Source organism: Oryzias melastigma, linkage group LG6 (assembly GCF_002922805.2).
Source record: "Oryzias melastigma strain HK-1 linkage group LG6, ASM292280v2, whole genome shotgun sequence".
NCBI classification, from domain to species: domain Eukaryota; kingdom Metazoa; phylum Chordata; class Actinopteri; order Beloniformes; family Adrianichthyidae; genus Oryzias; species Oryzias melastigma.
The window spans coordinates 22,912,944-22,933,023 of record NC_050517.1 but is presented as its reverse complement, the minus strand read 5'-3'; the positions used below and the strand labels follow the sequence as shown (position 1 = coordinate 22,933,023).

At 38.6% G+C, this 20,080-nt stretch overlaps 1 protein-coding gene across 5 annotated transcripts in view; it reads left to right on the top strand.

The window, feature by feature from the left end:
- Window positions 1-6,939: 6,939 nt before the first annotated feature.
- The window catches only part of LOC112152431 (membrane-associated guanylate kinase, WW and PDZ domain-containing protein 2), a 99,779-nt gene continuing 86,638 nt past the window's right edge, over window positions 6,940-20,080 (top strand). For 4 of the 5 annotated variants that reach the window (XM_024282010.2, XM_024282009.2, XM_024282017.2 and 1 more), the window contains exon 1: window positions 6,941-7,538. In XM_024282010.2, the coding sequence (XP_024137778.1) occupies window positions 7,241-7,538 (298 nt within the window). In that variant the 5' untranslated portion in view covers window positions 6,941-7,240. Of the gene's footprint in view, window positions 7,539-20,080 lie in introns of all 5 variants that reach the window. The other variant, XM_024282015.2, reaches the window with a different exon arrangement.

The following is a 20,080-nucleotide window of genomic DNA, read 5'->3' as shown; positions in this document are numbered from 1 at the left end:
ATGTCTGCCCTAGAGGGGAAAGGAGGTTTCTGCATTTCAGAAACCAAACCTTTTATTATTATTATTATTATGGCCCATAGATGTTACTGAATGCAAGGATTGTACTGTGATATCATGCAAAAGCGCGAAAAAAAAAGAAACGAGTAGGCAGAAAATCGTTTATTGAGCTGGAAAAAATAAATAAAAATCCACTAACAAAACCAAAATACATGTCAGAGATATCTAAAAGTAGTTTTAAAATTATTATGGGATGGCCAGATGACTAATGGCTTGGAAGCCATTTTGTTATAGAAATTTTCACAAAATTTCACACATATCTCCAGCTAAAGTCAACAATGTAACCTGGAGTTTTGCCGACCCCTGAAAGTTGGAAAGTGTTGACTTAAAAAAACAAAACAACTTTATTACAGCTACAAATGAAAACTCATCCTAACTTCTTGGGCATCATTGGAACCTACTGGGGAAAATGTTGCAATTAGAAGTAGTAGATTTTGACTAGCGTGCACCTGGCAAGCTAACAAAAATGGCGTTCCACAATTACTCGCACGTTATTTACCAGAAAAATGTGAATGTAGGGATCCCTGGTTAGAGCTAAACAAAATGATATACCAGAGGATATGAAAAATTTAGGAATGTGGGCGTGGTTAGCAAAAAAACTCAGTTGCTAAGGAAATCCAAAAGTGTACTTTTGCCAATTCTTCTGAAACTCGTGTTTATCTATTCTGTATCCCCAGGTGACTAAAATATAAAATGGTTGCTATGGAGATAAAACCTACAAAAAAGCTGCCATTTTGAAAAAAATGAAGCTCTGACTAACCTGGGACAAATGTGGAGATGGGTAGCGCATGCGGGCCATACAATTAATTATCATTATTTTTAGGTGATCAAAGAGTCTGAAATTCTTCAAGGAGTTATTTAAAACTAAAAAATCAAGACAAAAGTAGACTAGCAGAGGTCACACACTTCCCACCTGATGCAACCTATAAGGAGTTATATTAAATTGCAGGTTAAAGTTTTGGTCAAAAGTAGTTTATAAATATCTTCTTTATAATTTTTAGAGTAAAACTTTTACATTTTATTTAAATTTAAAAAGTTTTATGGTCATTATCTTAATTCTTGAGCATTTACTCGTCCCGTTTGACCATAAAGTAAAAATACAGAGATGAAAAAATGGCAGTTTAAGATATTAAATGCTTCTAAGTGTTGAAAATGATGATCTAATGGTGGTCGGTGACACAAAAGACAACCGTAATTGACAGAAAAATAAAACATTGTAGATTTTTGAGCAAATTAGTTGTCAGACTCGTATTTATGGTATTTTTTATAATTATTTTATGACTTACTACCAAAAGTTGATTTTTTTAATCCTAAAATCTCATTTCACATTTTGGGGAAATATAATTTACATGCTAATTCCTTTAGGCCACCCCATCTAATTAACTAAATCTCTGTGTGCGATTGAAAAAGATCTTAACTGCACCTCCCTGTTTTTTCACAGATGTCGTCATCGGCCCAACTAGAAAAAAAAAATGTCTCCGATTGTTTGCTCCTCTTCGGGTCTGAAGCATTTCCAGTAAAAGACGAAAAAGGGCGGTTCTCCCTGTGAGGAGTGTCTGAGTGAAGGTGACCCCCTCTCTCCAGCTTCTCTTTGCTGGGCAATAAAAACAACCAAGTGTGCATTTTCCCAAACAACAAAACCACAGAGCAGAGAGTCAATGAGGGAGGCTGGGGACTAAATCCATATAAGCTCATTGAAATTCCTCCTCTCAGTGCACAGACTGCCTGGTGTTATTGTGCGTTTGCCTTCTGTTGTTTGGCAGTGCGCTTCAGGATGCTCATTATTGACTGTCTACAATGATGATATAAAGTAATATCCTTATCTGCCCCAGCCTTTGAGCTCAAACTACTTTAGGAAAAGCCTTTTTAGAAAGTTTGCTGTTTGATCTATTTACAAATATTTATTTACTGTTAAATGCGGTGCTTTTATTGTTCTTTTTATCATTTTTCCACAGTCAAAATGAGCTTGGAAGCAAAGCTTCTCCACCTCCACTTGGACACAGCTGCTCTGCTTCACTGACTTGTCAAAGAGAAGATCTTAAAGTGGAAACGAGTGTCTTAAACAGGGTCTAAATTTAGTCGACAGTTGTTGGCTCTTCTCTTTGTTCCAGAAAAGTCCAAAATAGCGAAACAGCTTGATCCAAAAATAGCTACATGAAAAAAAGCAATAAAACGATGATTCTGACCACCCCAAAATAAAAAAAAAAGGATTACATAAGAAAGAAAAACGTGCAAGAAGTTAAAATGTAATAATTGAACAAAGCAGAAAGTTTAAAACTTTAAAAAATGAGCCGGGGGAGTGAAAACCTGCAGATTCCAGAGCCGCTGCATTGTCTTCTCCCTGAAATACAACGAGGTCCATGTCGGGGTCGAACATCTCTGCCCTCCTGACTTCCAGCTCCAGAGAAGGCGAGGATTCATTTCTCCGCTGGGTGTAAACCTCTGAACGTTTCTGAATTATGCAGGGCGTTTGGTTTTGAGGAGGAATCTTATCTACATCATCATATTTTAGCATTAGCGCCAAAAGCATTTGCGCTAGTCCAAACATATAGCCTGACCTACATGGCAGGACACTTAAATAAGCAAAGTGACAGTCCAAGTGGATCCGACGCTCCTCATGGATTATTCAGGGAGCTGTGTACAGTAATGTTTTTTTTTTTTTTTTTTTTTTTTTTTTTGCAGGAACAGTTAAACTAAAACACGCACAAACACTGATGACAGCGGGGCCGCCATCCTCTGTAAATTTGAAGGAAAAGCTCTTGATTTGAGCATTAAATTTTAAATGAAACGTTCCTTCAGCCACTTTGGAAAACTGCACGTTCATGAAAAAGTGATGACAAAAAAGGATTTGTAATTTTCCTTCTGACTTGGATATGTCTGCAAAGCACAAGTGTATCTGTGACCAACTAACTGGGACATTTTCTGCATCCAAAAGGGCAAAAGCTAGATTTAATCATCATGAGTATGTTTTATATAAAAAAATGATTTCACACATTAAAAAGAGCGAGGAAGATGCATTTCCTTTGAACAAGCTTTCACCATGAACGTTAAAAGTTTGTTTGAATCATGTTTTAAAAGCTCAAGGATTTACTTAAAATATAAACTTGATGTTAGAAACTCAAACACAGCTTATAAAATAGAAAAATAATGCTTATAAATGACAGTTGTAATTCAATAAGAGGGCATTCAGTTTAATCCTAAATCATGATAAAAGATGACATAATTCCAACTTTTATTTTTTTTAGTTAAAGGAAAATGAAATACAAGTGAAAAAAAACACATTTCGTTTTATTGTTCACAGCTTGAGTGTTTATTGTTCTGGGAATTTTCAACTTTAAGCTTAATTGTTTGGAGAACAGAAGGGGTGGTTTTGTTTTTAAGCTTTTTAACTAGTTAAAGTATGAAAATCCAAATTTATAAAAAAAATGACGATTATTACTACATAAACCTGATGGAAATAATGTGCAAGGATGTTCTAAAAGTTCCAAACCTAAATTATAAAACTGCTAAAAGTACAAAAGAAGATAAAAGGGGCTAAAAAAATCACACATAACAAAAAAAAGGGGATCTCAACAACACAACTTTCACTGAAAGTGCAAGACGACTTAAATTAATTCAATATTATGAGTTGTGCGATGAAGATGTTGATGATGATGAAGATGGTGATGTCTCAACATGTTGGAATTTAAAGGGTAACCAAACAGGGACGTTTGAGGTTGACTCCACCCACAGCCGAAATGTCAAAATCCAGTCAGAGGGGTGGGGCTTGGGAACAGGACCGTAATCATTTTAATGGAGGTGCAGATCATGACATGGGACAAATGGTGTGACCAATCATGAAATTCAAATGCAATACCTCAAATTAACCTGTAGTTAATGCAATTTTCTTTTTATGGTTCTGTGTTATTTATGCTTGAAAAAAACAAATGTATTTGTATACAAATCTTCTTTTTCTAAAAGGTGAAATAAGACTTTGTGGGTCCTACTGGGATGTTGTCAGTAAGAAATCCTGCTCTTTAACTGTTGAAGGTTGCAGACTTCTGTCCTACTAAGATCTTGTCTAACACTGTTCTTACTCGAGTGTCCTCAACAGAGCAGCTCAGTCATTACTTTCAGATTAATTTAGATAAACTTGGAACATATTTTTACAAAGTAATATTTTCCCTGTTAAAATACTGCTTAGATCAGATGGACTATCCTGTTTTTTTTTTTTTGTTTTGTTTTTTCACACTGATTTGAATGAAGAAATACTCAGAAATGCAATTTTAATCTGAATTTTCTTTATAAAAGTCCTGTTAAAAATACCACCAAAAGATATACTTTTTATCAGTAGGTCTTTAACTGTTATGTGCTTTTAAGTCAACAAATTAGATTATTCCCTTTTATTTCTGCCAGAACTTTCTTCTTTTTTTTAAGTGTTGAAAAAATAATAAAGCAAAGTAGAATTGGCTTTATATAGAAACAGGGGGTATTGTGAAGAGGTTTATGATCATTTAATGAGCAGAGATGCTGCATATTGCAGTAGGACCCATACAGTGCAGCAAAGCCTGAAGCTATAAGGAAGCTGTAAAACTGGTTCCTATCAGAAGACACGCAGGTCCTGCAGGGGAACTCTTGCTTCCCTCAAGCTCTTTCAGTTTGGGACTTGACGTGTCAATCTGTACTTTGGGAATATTAAACATAAGCTGGTGACCCGTGGAAATAGTCCACCTTCACTCCACTTATTATCCTTAATTAGAAGCACCTGTTTGAGGTCATTAACTGCGTAAACACACCTGTCCACCCCAAAATAATCATCAAGGTTGTGTCCGAATTGCCCCCCTAATCCCTAACTGCTAAAAAAACTTTATGGTCCTGGACTATATAGTGCCCTGGATTTTAAAGGTAATTTGGCCACGATGCTCACTACTTTTCCCTTTGTCTTTCTAAACACCGAATGTGACGACACCAATTTCACAAAATCGAATCAATACGAACATTTCACGACGTCTATTTATGACTCCACTGTGTTCTCATGGTGAAAATGTGGACGGTTTATTCAAAAATTACATTTAAACACACTTTTTTTGTTTGAAATGGTTTGACCGCAATGCATTGTGGTCTATATTCGCTAATCTAGAGAGCATCGATGCACGCTAGCTTTTTGCAAAGACTTCTGGGAAATTTCTCGATTTTGGAATTAAAATGGCTAATTGATTGGAAGAGGAATTCGGACACAACCTAAGACTCCAACTACTAACATGGTCAAAATCAAAGAGCTGTCCAAAGACACTGGAAACAAGATTGTAGACCTCCACAAGGCTAGAAAGGACAACTGGGCAATCCCCAAGCAAATTGGTGAAAAAATCCACTGTTGGTGCAAATATTAGAAAATGGAAGAAGCTAAACATGACAGCCATTCTCCCTCAGACTGAAGCTACATTCAAGATCTCTCCTCGTGGAGTCTCAATGATCCTAAGAAAGGTGAGGACTTACCCCAGAACTACACAGGAGGAGCTGGTCAATGGCCTGAAAAGAGCTGAGACCACTGTTTCCAAGGTTACTGTTGGTAATATACTAAGATACTTGAATCAATCATGGCACGCAAGGTTCCCCTGCTTTAACCAGCACATGTTGAGGCCTGTCTTAAGTTTGCCAAAGATCATTTGGATGATTCAGAGGAGTCATGAGAGAAAGTCATAAGGTCAGATGAGACCAAAATAGAACTTTTAGGTCTTAATTCCACTCTCTGTTTGGAGGAAGAAGAATGACAAGTTCCATCCATTGACTGTATATTCACTGGACATATCGACCCCTCCCCTCTAGTGTTCCAAATATGAAGTACCCGCTGGTTGCAAGAAGCCAAAATCCCACAGACTTTAATTGAGAAACAGACACAATTATTTCTGTCATTTTGTCAAAAATTTTAGCTCTGGTACATTCTTCTTAAAATCTTCTTTCTAATCCTAATCCTAAAAGATTTTTTTTCTTTATCAAAGGTTATTTAAGTTATTAACTGACCAATCAGTCAATGGCCCCACCTCAGATTCTCGGGAGTCCGCTTCCAGTGAAGGGGGTGTGGACTTGGAACAAGCTCTCCCCGGATTGGCGACAGTAGTTCCTCGAAAACATGACTCAGACTCAGACCAATTGTTGTCGATTGGTTCCAAAATGGCGACAGCCACATCGAGAAGGCACGGTGACGCCTTTGGCCTAATTTTGTGAGAGCAGGAGGCAAGGCACTTTCTGTGGGTGACGTCAACACCTGGGTGGGTGAATGGGACTCTGACTACAGTGGGCCTTCAAGGAAGGTAGAAAAGTGTTTAGTTTGTAGTGACAACATCTTTGCTGAAATATACGTCTATGGTACCATCCTAAGAAGACTACCCCTACTGTGAAGCATGGGGATGGTAGTATCATACTATGGGGGTGTTCATTTTTCTGACTGGGGCTATCTATGTGTTGTGAGATTTTGGGGAACAACCTCCTTCCCTTAGCATTGTAAATGGGTTGTGGCTGGTCTTCTTGATAATAACCCAAAGCACACAGCCAGGATGACCAAAAAGCTCCAGATCTAAACCCAATAGAAAATATTTGGAGGGAGCTCAAACTCTGTCAGTGACAGCCCAGAAACCTGACTGATCTTGAGAAGATCTGTGTGGAGGAGTGGGCCAGAATCCTTCCTGCAGTGTGTGTGAAAAACTACAGGAAACGTTTGACTTGTGTAATCGCAAACAAAGACTACTTTATCAAATATTAACATGGATTTTCTTATATGTTCAAATACTTATTTGAAGAATAAAACAAAGTAGTGTGGGTGCAGGCGGTGCTGTCATGCGTGATCAGAGTGGAGGCGCCTCTGGCTCCGTAGTAAAAGAAGCGCCTCCCGCGTTATTTCCCCTCCTCTCCATCGCTTCACGCCGAACCAGAACCATTCATCTCTCCCCTCCTTCAGGCTTCACATCCGGGTCATCCGCTAGGATCTGTCTCCAGTGTCTGCGCGTCTGACAGAGTAATAATTATTGCATTCGCCGCGGCGCTGGCTGTACTGCAGCTCTCCGCCCGACTGCGCGGCTCGCAGAGCGGACACTGCGCTACGAGTCCTCCGCTGATGATGGAGCCGTGAGGCTGCAGTCTGCCGCACAAAGGCTGGGATGAGACGGTAGGAGGCGTCTTGCTTGGGCTAGCCTGAGGTTAGTTCACGATGTCGAAGAGCCTCAAGAAGAAAAACCACTGGACCAACAAAGTCCACGAAGCGGTGATCACCCGGGGGAAGGACGGGGAGCTGGGGTTCGAGCTGAAGGGAGGCGCGGAAAACGGCCAGTTCCCGTACTTCGGAGAGGTGAAGCAGGGGAAGGGACTGATCCAGAGCGGAAAACTGGCCCAGGATGAGCTGCTGCTGGAGGTCAACGACATGCCAGTGGCCGGGCTCACCACCCGGGACGTGCTGGCCGTGATCAAACACTGCAAAGACCCGGTCCGGTTCAAATGCGTCAAGCAAGGTGAGACACGCGGGGACCGGGAGCGCCGGGCGCGTGGGCTTCCGCGGCTGGCACTATAGGGGTGTGCGCGCGCATTTGTGACGCGCGTGTGCTTTGATTAAGATGTGCGCGCTCACCTGTCAATGCGTACACGAGCACGAAGCTGGTGCGCAGGCCCGAAGACACCACGCGCGCGGCGATTATTGGCTCAGTCCCTTCACGAGCCACGGCGGCGTTTATTATTGGTGTCGCCGGTTCGATGCCACCGTTCAGAGGGGGGTGTGTCCGTCATGCGTGATGCCACAACCTGCGGTTTTCTCCCGGTATCGATCGAGAGCAGGGCTGGTGGATCAGATGTTTCCTATCCGCTGTTTCATGTGCACTCGCGCGCTTCCTGCACGTGCATGGAAAGGCTGCTTCAGGAATGCTTTGCTGGAATTATTTGGGATCAAGGCAGCAGAAGTTGTTTCTGAGATGCGAGTTTGTGGTAAAAGTCTGACCTGCTTCTGTCAGCCACAAAGTCTCTGCAACTAGAACATGCAAGGAAGATATTTATCATTCATCACAGCCTCTGAGGATGGGCTGTGGGGTCCCAGTGAGTGGCTGGAAGGGCTCAAAATACAAGCTGGGGCTTCTTGTTTCTGGGACAGGAGTGTAAGGCATGATAGGAAGCCAGTTTTTATTTTTGGACATTGCAGAGTTTACTCACAGAGGATTTCACATTCTCTCCATCTCTGTGTTTGCATCAATGTGATTGATTAGTGAGTTGGAGCTGCTGACAGAGTGGGAGTGTGGTGTTGTGATGTACAAGGAAGGAAAGGCTGATGTATATGTAACAGACAAGTCTATTCCATCTCCCCCTCCTCTCATATCCATTTAAACATGAGTCCAACATGAACCACCCACATCACTGCTGTCCAGATGAACGTCCTCGAGGCTTGTTGTCATCTTCTCAGTGACTTTTCTGCCCTGACCCCAACATCCCCATGTCAGATTACTATTCGACTTTCATCCACCAGAGATTTGTGTATTTATGACTGAATAATCAACCACGTTTTTGCCCAGAACCCATTTTCACAAACAGATCAGTCTGGTTGTGGACTAAACTGGTGATTTTATTTGTAAACGTACATATTTTTAGATTATATCCAATCTCTTCAATCCCCTTTTTTTATCTTTCTTTTGTACCCTTATCCACCTTCTCCAAATCTCTGACAGGGGCGGACTTATCATCAGGCAAAATTAGGCGATTGCCTGGGGGCCTCAAAACTGAATGGGACCTGGTTTCAGAAAAGATGGCGCCCAAACACATCATTAATCGCATCATTAGCCGGAGGCAGAGATTTCCTAACTGTAACCAGAAGCTGAATTTGTGTATCTATACAGGAATACTCATAACCATAACCCAGCTCCACTGTTTTTCTTGGAGAAAAGCATGAACTTCAGTTGAGGACTTCTGGCTACTGAGGCTGTTAGCCCTATGTTGTTGTCTGCGGCCAGGTCCTCTTGCCAAAACTATGGAGCCCTGAGTAAAACACTTAACACGGCTATTATTATTTTTACTCCGTCAAATTCTAACCCAAATCACTGAAATGGTGTAAAGACTGATCATGTGACAGGATTTTTTTTCCCTTCCCCTGTCCTTCCGTAGCAATGGGATATTCCAGTCAACAGAATGTTAGCAATCGGAATATTCAGTTTTCCCAGTTTGGATAGTTTTCCACTCAATTGAGCAGTTTTGATTCTGACTTTGTGAGTAAAAATTGTTTTGGGAACTGGTTCTGGGATCGGTTCGGCAGCTTTAGTTCATTATTGAAGTATGTTTCAACCAGGAATGTGTGGTCAGTGGAGGCAGGTGAAGTAGTGCCTCACATGCCGTCATGTGATTTATATACCTTACTAATAATCCCATAAGATCTGAAACTTTGCTACAAACACAAAACAACAATCTGTCTCGAAGATTGTTCACAAATCTCTTAGTTTGTGATAGTGAGAACTTCTTTGCTGAGATAATCCACTCCCATCTCCCAGGTGTGCCATATCAAGGTGCTTAAATGCATGATTATTGCACAGGTGTGCCTTAGACTGGCCACAATAAAATAAAAAGGCCACTCTGAAGCTTTACTTTTATTGGGGGGAGGGTCTGGGGACTAAGAAAAGCAGTATCTGGTGTGACCACCATATGGCTCATACAGTGCAACCCCCTCCCAATAAAAAACTAAAAAAAAAAAAAAAAAAAAAGACATGTTTGAGAGTGGTCTTTTAATGTTGCCAGTCTAAGGCACACCTGTGCAATAACCATGCTATATATTAAGCATCTGGATATGGTGCACCTGTGAGATGGGATGTATTCTTGGCAAAGAAGTTCTCACTATCATAGATTTGCTAGCAATATATGAGAGAAATTGTAATGTTGGGTTTTGCAGAAAAAGTTTCAGATTTTTGAGTTCATCTCATGACAAATGGGAGAAAAAACAAAGGTGTCACATTCATATTTTTGTTCCAAAGTGTAGCCTCAAATACAAAAGGGTTTATACAAATACGCAACTCGTGTGTCGGAAGATTCATAAACCTCTGTTGTAACAATGAAATCTGTCCAACACAAGAAGCATTCAGCTCTTACCTGTTTATCAGCTGCTGGACAAGTTTAAAAAAATGTATATTTCCAATTACTAGGAGAAAATGCATTCCTGCTTTAGCCTTTTGGGTCTCCATAAAAAAACAAGACATTTCCACGTTTATCTAATGAGCTTGAAGGCTGCTCTAGATTTTTCGCTCAGGTTCCTAAATTAATCCTAAATTAACCTAAAGGATAATGTTCTCCTTTATGCTTCGTCTTCATGAATGATTTATTTTAAGGTGAGACTGTAAGTACTTTTAGAAAACTTCTCCCCCATCCACAAAGAATTCTGTTGAATTTCTGCTGAAAGTCCCAAGCATTTTTTTTTTTCTTAGTGAACAAAACAAGCAGATGTTTGGACTGAAAGCCTTAATTGTTGCAATGGCTTTAATTGGCCACTAGATGCCCTCAGTCTTTGTTGGAATGAAGCCTCAAAGCTTCAGAAGTATTTTGAAAAAATTAGAGAAAAAAATGTAATAGAATTCGGATTTTTATGTTACATGTTTTTCAGCAAAAGATTATTTTTCTGTGTATTTTTGTCACATCCAAATATTTACAGCTGTGGACAACATTATTACTACCTCTGTTGAAGAAAGAAAAGCCTTCACTATAAATTAACATAAAACCAAGAATATTTAAACTCCTTCCACAGATGTTCAGAAGGAGATCCACTGTTTTGCTGTGTTTTGATTTGTGTTTTGGGTCCTCATCCTGTTGGAAGACCTTTAACCTGCACCTGAGACCTAACATTGTTACACCAGGTATCACATTTGGCCTCCTTAAGCCTTGATGAGATTTTGTTAAACACACAAATCGTTCATGATGCTGCAAAGCATATAAGCAAACTTCCTCAGTGGTTCACTGTAGAGAGTCTTCACAGTATGTTTTATTCAGAGTGAAAAATGTCAGAACATTCTCCCAGAAGCTTTGTGGTTTGTTGAAACTGCACTGTGGCATATGGTGCTCTCCTTGGTCGCCTTCTACGAAGTCCAGGTTGTCTCAAACAGCACCTGATGGTGTGATCTGACACTGATGCAGTTTGATCTTTAGTGTCTCTGGAGGTTACCCTCCCTGTTCTGGTTACCATTCGCATCATCTGCCTCTTGAATGTATTTTTTTTTCTCTTGCAGCCACTTCCAGCGCAGGTTGGCTGCAGTCCTGTGGACATTAAACTTCTGACTGAAATGTGCATCTGTGCTCACAGGAAAAGCTGTTTGGAGATGGTCTTCATAATCTTTATTTCATAAACTCCTGAAATAACTTTCTCCTTCATTTTCTGTGGTCCATATTCAGTGTGGTACACAGCAAACACAGCCTTTAAAAAGGCAGACTGTGTTTGTGAACTGTCAAGCAGAAGGCCGCTCGTCCGAGGCTCTGTCAGTGCAAAGTCAATCTTACATATAAGCTAAAACAAGGTTCATAAAAAACCCAAAACAGTTATTCCTAAAGATCCACTTTGTTGATTATTGTGTTTTTGGAGTTTTAACATGTAGATTAACATGTTGACTACTTTTTTTATTTAATGGCAAATATAAAGTCACAGATTTAACAAAATAAAACCCCTATAAATATGAACATTTTACAAAGACTATTTATGAATCCATGATAAAAATGTGTATGGTTTATTTTTTTAAAAAGCAATGCATTGTGGTTTATATTTCCCAATCTAGTGAGCATTGATGCTCACTGGGTTTTTTTTAGACTTATGGGAAATTTCTAGAACACTCAATTTTGGAATTGTAGATACGGACAGATCTACAAAATTGTAAACATAAAGGAATTCAGATACAACCCATGTGCCAGAAAACAACAGTTTAAAAAAATGGCTAAAATGACAATAAAAGACAACTGGGAACGCAAAAAGTGAAAGGAGTGGGACTTTAAAATTAAAGCCAATCATGCAGACAAACAAAGTTTGGAACCAGACTGTAGATATCTTTATTTCTTTTGGAATATTGGTTTGTTCTATATATTAGTAAATGAATAGCGACCTACTTGTAAAAACATCTCTCCTAGTGGTCACTTGGTGAACTGACCTGGCTTCACTTGTTATGTTTTTAAATTAATCTTAAGCAGAAACAGTTGCTCCTGGCTATGCGTTTTTTTTTTCCTTTGCTTTTTCTGGTAGTACACTTCTATAGCTTGTATGAGGTGTTAATGGGAATATAAAGATAGAAAAACTGTCATTTCACAGCTGCATTTATGTAGCAAGATTTTAAAAATAAATAAAATTAACAAGGTGTTTATGCTAAAAGTGTGTTTTTAACCAATTTGAAATATCGATTCTTTCTTGTCCATGCACACAAGCTGTTTTCAGTCTTGTAGAAATAGCAGAATGAGGCTTCCTCTTCCTCTGGTTGATCTGCTCTCATCGTTTTGGATTCAACCCCGTGCTTTCCCTCAGCAGGTATCCAAACACACAGAGCTCCTCTGGAAATACACAGATCCCGAGCGCCTTATTTTCTGGATCCAATTTGTTTATCTTCGGTGCTGCTGCGTCCTCACTCCTAACACTGACAGCATTGTTTTCAAAGGTCGTGTGTTGGCGAGCTGGCTTCTTCACCGCACGCAGGTGTGAGTTGTTTACAGTGTGTTAAGTCACCCTCTTTCAGCATCCACACATGCGTATCTTGAGCTACACAGCCAGCTATTAAATGAGTTACAGCATCAGTTAGGCTAACTCAGTTCCTTTTTTTGCCTAGGATTATTTAAATGTGAGAGGGGCACTGCCAGGCAAGAGAGTTGGAGAGTGCGTCTCAGGAGGGCTGTTATTTATCCCCATGCTGTGTGTGATTGTGTGTATTGCCCTGCTTCAAAGGCTTCGGTTTTCTGTCTCGTAAATGGCTGTGCTCCAAATAGACTTCAACTCATGGCAGTAACAACTCCCCATCATCAAGACAAAACAAAAACAAGTGCGTTCTTTAATAGTCACAACCTTAATCCTCACTTTATTCCTTGTAGGAGGTTTCTGAATATTCATCCGTCTGTCCTGTGGAGGATGAGGGTGGATGCTGGAGCCTATCCCAGCTACATTAGTGTTAGGACAGAGTCACAAATCTTTTTTGAGTGAAGATTTTCCTCCAAAATTTGAATCCTTAATGATATTTGTGCTTTAAAATTGGTTTCAAACACTGGTGTTGTGCTTTTGTCTGTGTGAGAGAGGGCATTGTTAGTCTCCCAGTTCATCTCCTCATCTGCAGCGAGCTCGACTGAAGTGCAAACGGCTGCTCGGCTCAGCGAAGCAGATTTATCGAAGTGCAACGAAGATCATCACCACAGAGAGGTGTTAGAACAGTAAGGAGAGCAGAGAAGTGTGAACATTGTGTGCTTATCTGTGTGTGTGCGCGCTAAGCGAAAAAGTGAAAAGGAGAGAAGGAGTTTGAAGAGAGGAGCATGGTGAAGGTGTGAAAGGAGACACTTGGTGATATGGTCAACATATTGTCTGTAATTCTCAGCTGTAGGGGTTTCCATTCCTAAAATAAATGAATCAATTAACAGAGTTTCTGTTCTGGCTATGTGAAAAAAAGTTAAATCACTAAAAGAGGAAGGATCTAAAGAGGGGTCTGCAACCTTCAACACTTTAGGAGACACTCGAGTTGATTTCTTACCAACCACAACCCAGTCAGAGCCACAAAATCTTAGAAAAAATGACAATGATTTAGATTTATTTTAATATTTCAATTATGATAAATATAAAAAAGCTCTTTATTTTGTAGAGATAAAAGAAAGGGATTTTTTAAAAGTATTTTTTTTACTTTTAACAGAGGTTCACATGACTTTCTTTCAAAATAAAATGCATTCTGCACTACATATAATGTAAATGCAACGGTAGGTAGAGCAGGAATGTTGAACTCATTTTGGTTCAGGAGCCACATTCAACCTTCAAGCTTTGTTTTTGCTTTGTTTTTATTAGTTGGAAAAAATTGCTTTAAAACAGCCTAGTAGTCTAATCAATTATTATTATTGTAGCTATTATTATTATCTTTTTGACATTCTGGTAATTGTGACGTCACACCTGATACTTTTTATACCAACTTAACAGCGGTGAAGTTGGCAGAGAACCTAACTTTTTTTTTTTTATCTTTTGTTATGATTAGATATTTATTTTCCTTTGCTCCCCTAGTGGCGGAATTTTACATTGCAGCAATTTCTTTAAATAACCATAACTTGCCACAGGAATGTGCTAGAAAATTGCTTTTTTTTCCTCAACATCCATATATTTTTTTCTCTTCACGACTGGGCCATGTTAAGCCATCCGGCGGTTTGGTGCGGCACGTGGGCCTTACGCCTGAGGTAGAGCGATGTCAGCTGTGATTTAAAAAACAAACACAAAAATATATAATTTTTTTGTTGTTAGTGCATTACAGCCAAAAATTCATAAATCCTAACAAACTAAAATGAAATCAGAGCTAATTAGGTGATCCTTGCTCTGTTTTTGAACCATAAGGCACCCTTAGTCCTCCATATAATCTAGTGTGTCTTACGGATAAATTCTGGTTGTGCTTAGATTGATAGATACACAGCTTTATTAATCCTTTTGGGACGTGCCCCAGGGAAATGAGTGACCTTAAACTGATTTTCTGCATCTAAAAAATCTGTCAAAATGTTACTTTGGTAATCTACAAAGTGGCACTGCTAGATGGAGCATTATGGGTACTGTAGTCATGATCTTGGCGGGTTGATCATACTAGGCTTCAACTGTTTGAGTTGAATAAAGTTCAACTTATCTGTTTTTGTTTGCTTGATGTGTTGTATAGTCCTAAAAATACGTTACTTTTTAAAATTCTTCAACTTGAGAGCCATAAATGAGATGTTAAAGAGTCACATGTGGCTCTGGAGCTTCTGCTTTCGACCCTCTGATCTAAACCATGTCATTTTACCCAACAATTTTAGATTAAATACTTTTAATAATTTCAGTTTTAATCCTTCCCCCTTTTTTGGCAAATTATAGTTTTCCAGAAAAGAAACTAAATTTGGATTTCCTTGTTGGATTCTCGTTTTACAGTCACCCTCAGGAAACAATTTGCCTTAAATAATGCTGCAAATGATCTATCAGTGAAAAAAAAAGTCATCAATGCCACCTGGGGAGTCATGCTGCACTAAAAATGCCACTTGAAGACATCAAACATGCCAGTGCTGGCTGGCTTTGCCTGCTTGAACTGTAATTTTTTTAATTTATCCTTTTTTAAACTCACAGGAAGAGAAAGAGTAGAGGTGAAAGACCTCGGGCTGTTTCATCTGCCCTGGATAACGAGAGCAAGGCGGGATGCTTTCTCAAGCAAAACAGCATGAACTGGAAATGTTAACGTGCCCTTTAACATCTTAAGTGGAGCAGAGTCATAGTTTGTCACACTGCTGAACAGTTCTCGCCCACATCGTGCATGGGGCCCGCCACGAAGCTTGCTTTTAATAAGTGACCTCTCTGTTCTTCTGCTCTGCTTGATTGTTTTGTTTGATTCTTGGTTTTCATGTCTCTGAGGTTTTGTTTTTCTCCTGGAGATAACGGGTCTTACAACTAAAAGAAACATGCACCTATTTTGGCCTCATTTTTTCACAAACACTGATTCTACTTGACATTAAGCCCAAATATTGGCACATTTAATCATGTCTGTGTCATGTGCTTTCTATTTAACCTCTGGTTAAATTCTTTAGTTCATACGTACTTTCAGGAAACAGCAGTACATCCGAAGTTTATTACTTGTACATAAGTACAACCACATACATTTTAGGAAATGTACTAACTGGATACTTCTTCAGAGGTTCATAACAGGTATGTGACGCACATTCTTGAAGACTGTGTTCACATTGGATTTGCAGGGAGGGGCTTCTTCTATTTTTTTCTACTATTCTCTAGCACATGTACACCACCTACAGTTCTTGGTACAAATTGTTAAAGCGGATTCAAATCTCATAAATCTCGTCATGCATTAAAGTCGCTGCAGGTCTCTTAGAAATAAGTTAAAAAAATATTGGAATTAAAAAATGATTTTCTGGAAAAAAGAAAAAAAGCAACAATTTGACGTGTGAGAATTTTTTTTAATGTACTTTTCTCAAACTAAGAATGTTTGTTATACTTTCTTAATAAGAATGTTTTTCTTGCAAGATAGAAAAATTGTCTTTTTACTATCTTAAGATTCAGATTTTGCAGTGTATAGGCACTACGAAACTTTAAAATATTATCAGCGTAAATGCTTTTTTGAACACATACATTTTATCTCATGAAGATGAACAATAATGCCATGTATATGAGAGTAAAGAGGAAAAGGCGAAACCGTTTGTTGTTGTGTGAGCTTCACTGCTGAAATATCTACACGGACACCGGAATAAACTCAAAGCTGATTTGTTTTGTCATGTCCGGCTGTCCTCGGGTACCTGCCGTGATCACAAGGTCAAACACTGCAGCTTATTTGTTAAGTGATGGGCTTGAAGATGAAGACTTGTTCCGAGAGGTCACATATTTGGTTGGTTTATTTATAATTGGGATTCCTGCTAACATACAAGAAGTTCTTATATAAAAACATAAATTCTGCATAATGGTAAATTTAAATGTTTCATAAAACCTTCATATTAGAAAAAGAAATGTATTTATTGCTCTAAAATGTTTCATATAATTACCAGCTACAATTTATTTATGAAATATTAAATATTAAATTTGTTTATACAGCAATTCTTATTATATTTTAAAACCTTTCCTAGTATAAATTAGTCTTTCTTGGTTAGTTACTATGAACACAGGATTTTTTTTCTTTTTTCTTTTTATTTTTTGCTTTGGGTTGCAACTTGGTTAAAGTTTGTTGTGGTATTACTTTGTGTTAGGATTGTGTCTTTCCCTCTGACATGATTCCGTAAGTATCTCGATACGAATAAATACATAAAAGATTCAACGGACTTTCTGGCGATACCATACAGTTCAATTTTATACCGAAATTGATACAATATTGATTGATTGATTGATTGGTTTATTTCAAGCATAGATTGAAAAATACAGGACAAAACACAATTATTTCAAACTCATTACAGAAACAAATGCATTGATTAGAAAATAGAAAACGAAAATAAAACACATTTATGTCACATTTTCTTCATTCATTTTTGTGATAATTAACTAAAGTCAGTAGAGTTTGATTGATTGCTTGAAAAGGAGTGGGAAGAAGCGAACTTATATAATCCCACCCCTACTTAATTACTTAATTTCAATGTTTAGCATAACTATGTAATCCGGATATAGAAATGTATTATTCTTTTGGCATCTAAAACTTGTTTTTTGTTAATTTGATCAACAAAAACCAAATGTCTTTGACATAACTGCTTCAAACATGTCATTTTAGGGCTTTTAGACCAGGCATGTCCAAAGTCCGGCCCATGTGTTTAGATTAGAAGTTTACAGTGAGCATTTTAATGGTGAATAATATAGACCAAGAATGAATGTTGACAGTTAGTTTTTTTTTTTAACCCAGATGTATTCTTTATTTTCCTTCTGGTTTTTAAATCAGAAATTCAGTGATTTTGGTTAAAATTTATTTGTTTTTCTGTTAGATTTAAAAAAAAAAGTCAAGTATCCCATCGTAATACATTTGAGTTCGCCCTTTATCACCAGAGCTCCAGTGTTTATGTTATTTGATTTACTATGATTTTTTAATTGATAACACAATCAACATAATTCCAGCAGATTCTGAAGGAGAAGAGCGGACGTGTGTGAAATTTGACAGATTTTGTTTTTAAGCGTCACCGAAAATGCCTCAGTTGTTAAAGGGTTAAATAATTCATTTAAATTTGTTGCTATTATAAGGAATTGAGGCCACATTTTTTCACCTCACCAAATCTGTCAGTTTGTTAAAAGTTTGGTTACCACTTTTTTAAACTGTTCTTTGTTAATACTTCTAGTGTTTCATATTAATGTATTCAGGTTTTGTTTGAAGTGATGTGAATAAAAAAAGTTCTCATATGTTTACTGGACATAACATACAATGTGGTTGACCTTCAGCCAATCGTAATCAACCTGATTTGGTGGAAACCAGCTTGAGATTGGACATCTTGTTTGATTCTCTTGTACATAAAAAGAAAAATATAGTAGAAAACACAATAGGAAGAGAAACAGTTGGCCAGAAAGCAATTATTTACTTCCTGATTGATATTATACCTTTTTACAAGCACAATTTTGTTCATATCTGTGGTTTTCAAGCAATACTATTGGTGCTCCATCAATTTTTCATTACGTATCTATTTTTTTTACAAACGTAGCTAATAATGTTGTTGTTCTCAGTGCTCAATCGATCCGTGTCTAAAATCTTTGTGTGTATTTCTGGGTGTTTTTTGCATTTGGTCCTATGTGTCAGTCAACCACCGGTGGTGCTGTGGAGTACATGAAAGCGAACAGGTGGAGGTGCACAGGGTGACAGGAGGTCACATAATTGTTCTTGCTGAATTTTGTTTCATTAAAATGCTACAACTTTGCCATTTATTAGTTTTTATAACTTTTATAAAGTTATGCTAGATCTTTTACATCTTCAATCAATTAAACTCCTGCTTCTTTAAAGTGAGTCATTGCCTCCACCTGCATCCAAAAGATGATTAAAAAGTAAGACTAGACGGTCACCGCGTTCATTGTCGTGCAGTTATCACCTGACGTCTGCAAAATATTTCCTTTCACAAGCTAGAGTTTGATGTTGACAAGTTTTAGCGCTCTGCTGTCCAAGTCCTGCCAGTCTTCTTAATGTGGCGACAGTATGGAGGGACAGATGGAGCGGAGGGAGAGAAGGCAACCCTCTTCTTTCTTGCCGCTTTGTTGATGAAAGGCTTGAAGAATCAGTGCATAACATCCTGTCTGCTCTGTTGGTATTAATAACTCACCAAGAGATGAGTCCTGACAGTGGCGAAGGAGGATTTTATTGAGGCTAGAAGCTGCCGGAGCTCAGCTCAGAGGATCAAACTCGAGCTCAGCCAGCCAATGAGCAAATATCTAACTGGTCCAGTTAAGCGAATTAGGTCAATGTTATTCTCCTCACCATGGACGGGCTGCGCTGGACAATCTGGGACTGTGCTGCAGCATGTGTTTGTGGGATGGAGATAGACATGGTGTTTCTTGAGCTGAAACGAGGTTTAGTCAAATCGTTTCTGCTTAAACGTCGGCGTTTCGCAGTCAGAAGAGGATCAGGCTGTCATGAGCCATTTTTTTAAGGGGGCGCAGTTATTTAAGGGCTATGAGGCATGCATGATTGTGATTTTTGTCATCACAAGCTGACTCAATCTGAGGTTTTGACTCAACAAAACATAGGTGCTACTTGGAGTCAGTGAAGGGTGCAGAACATGTGATGATCTGCAATTGTTATGATTATTAGTAAAACAGTCTTCAGTTTACTTGTGAAAAACAACTTTTCTTGGGGATCTAGAATCAATGTCATTTTTAGTGTGTTTTGTTGGAGGTTCAGGTGTGGGGCTATAGACCCATTCTGATTAAAAAATCGTGATTTTTGCTTTTCTATCATGCATTTTTTGTTGATGGGGGGCATTTTTAAAAAAAATTAAGCTTAAAAAAAGGCATCTCTAAGCCTTTCTACAGTGGCCCTGAAGGGTCACAGCACTTTAAGTTCACAATACAACCTTTTAGGGTCAAAACACAACACTTTAGGGTACGACACAACGCTTTAAGTTCACAACACAACTCAAGTTCATAAAACAACCCCGTAGGGTCACAACACAACACTTTAAGTTCACAAAACAACCCTTTAGGGTCCTACACAACACTTTAAGTTCACAAAACAACCCTTTAGGGTCCTACACAACACTTTAGGGTCACAACACAACACTTTAAGTTCATAAAACAACCCTTTAGGGTCACAACACAACACTTTAAGTTCACAAAACAACCCTTTAGGGTCACAACCAACCCCCAACACTCGCAGGCGGAACGTGAAGCCAACCCGGAAGTAACAAAACGTTGCAG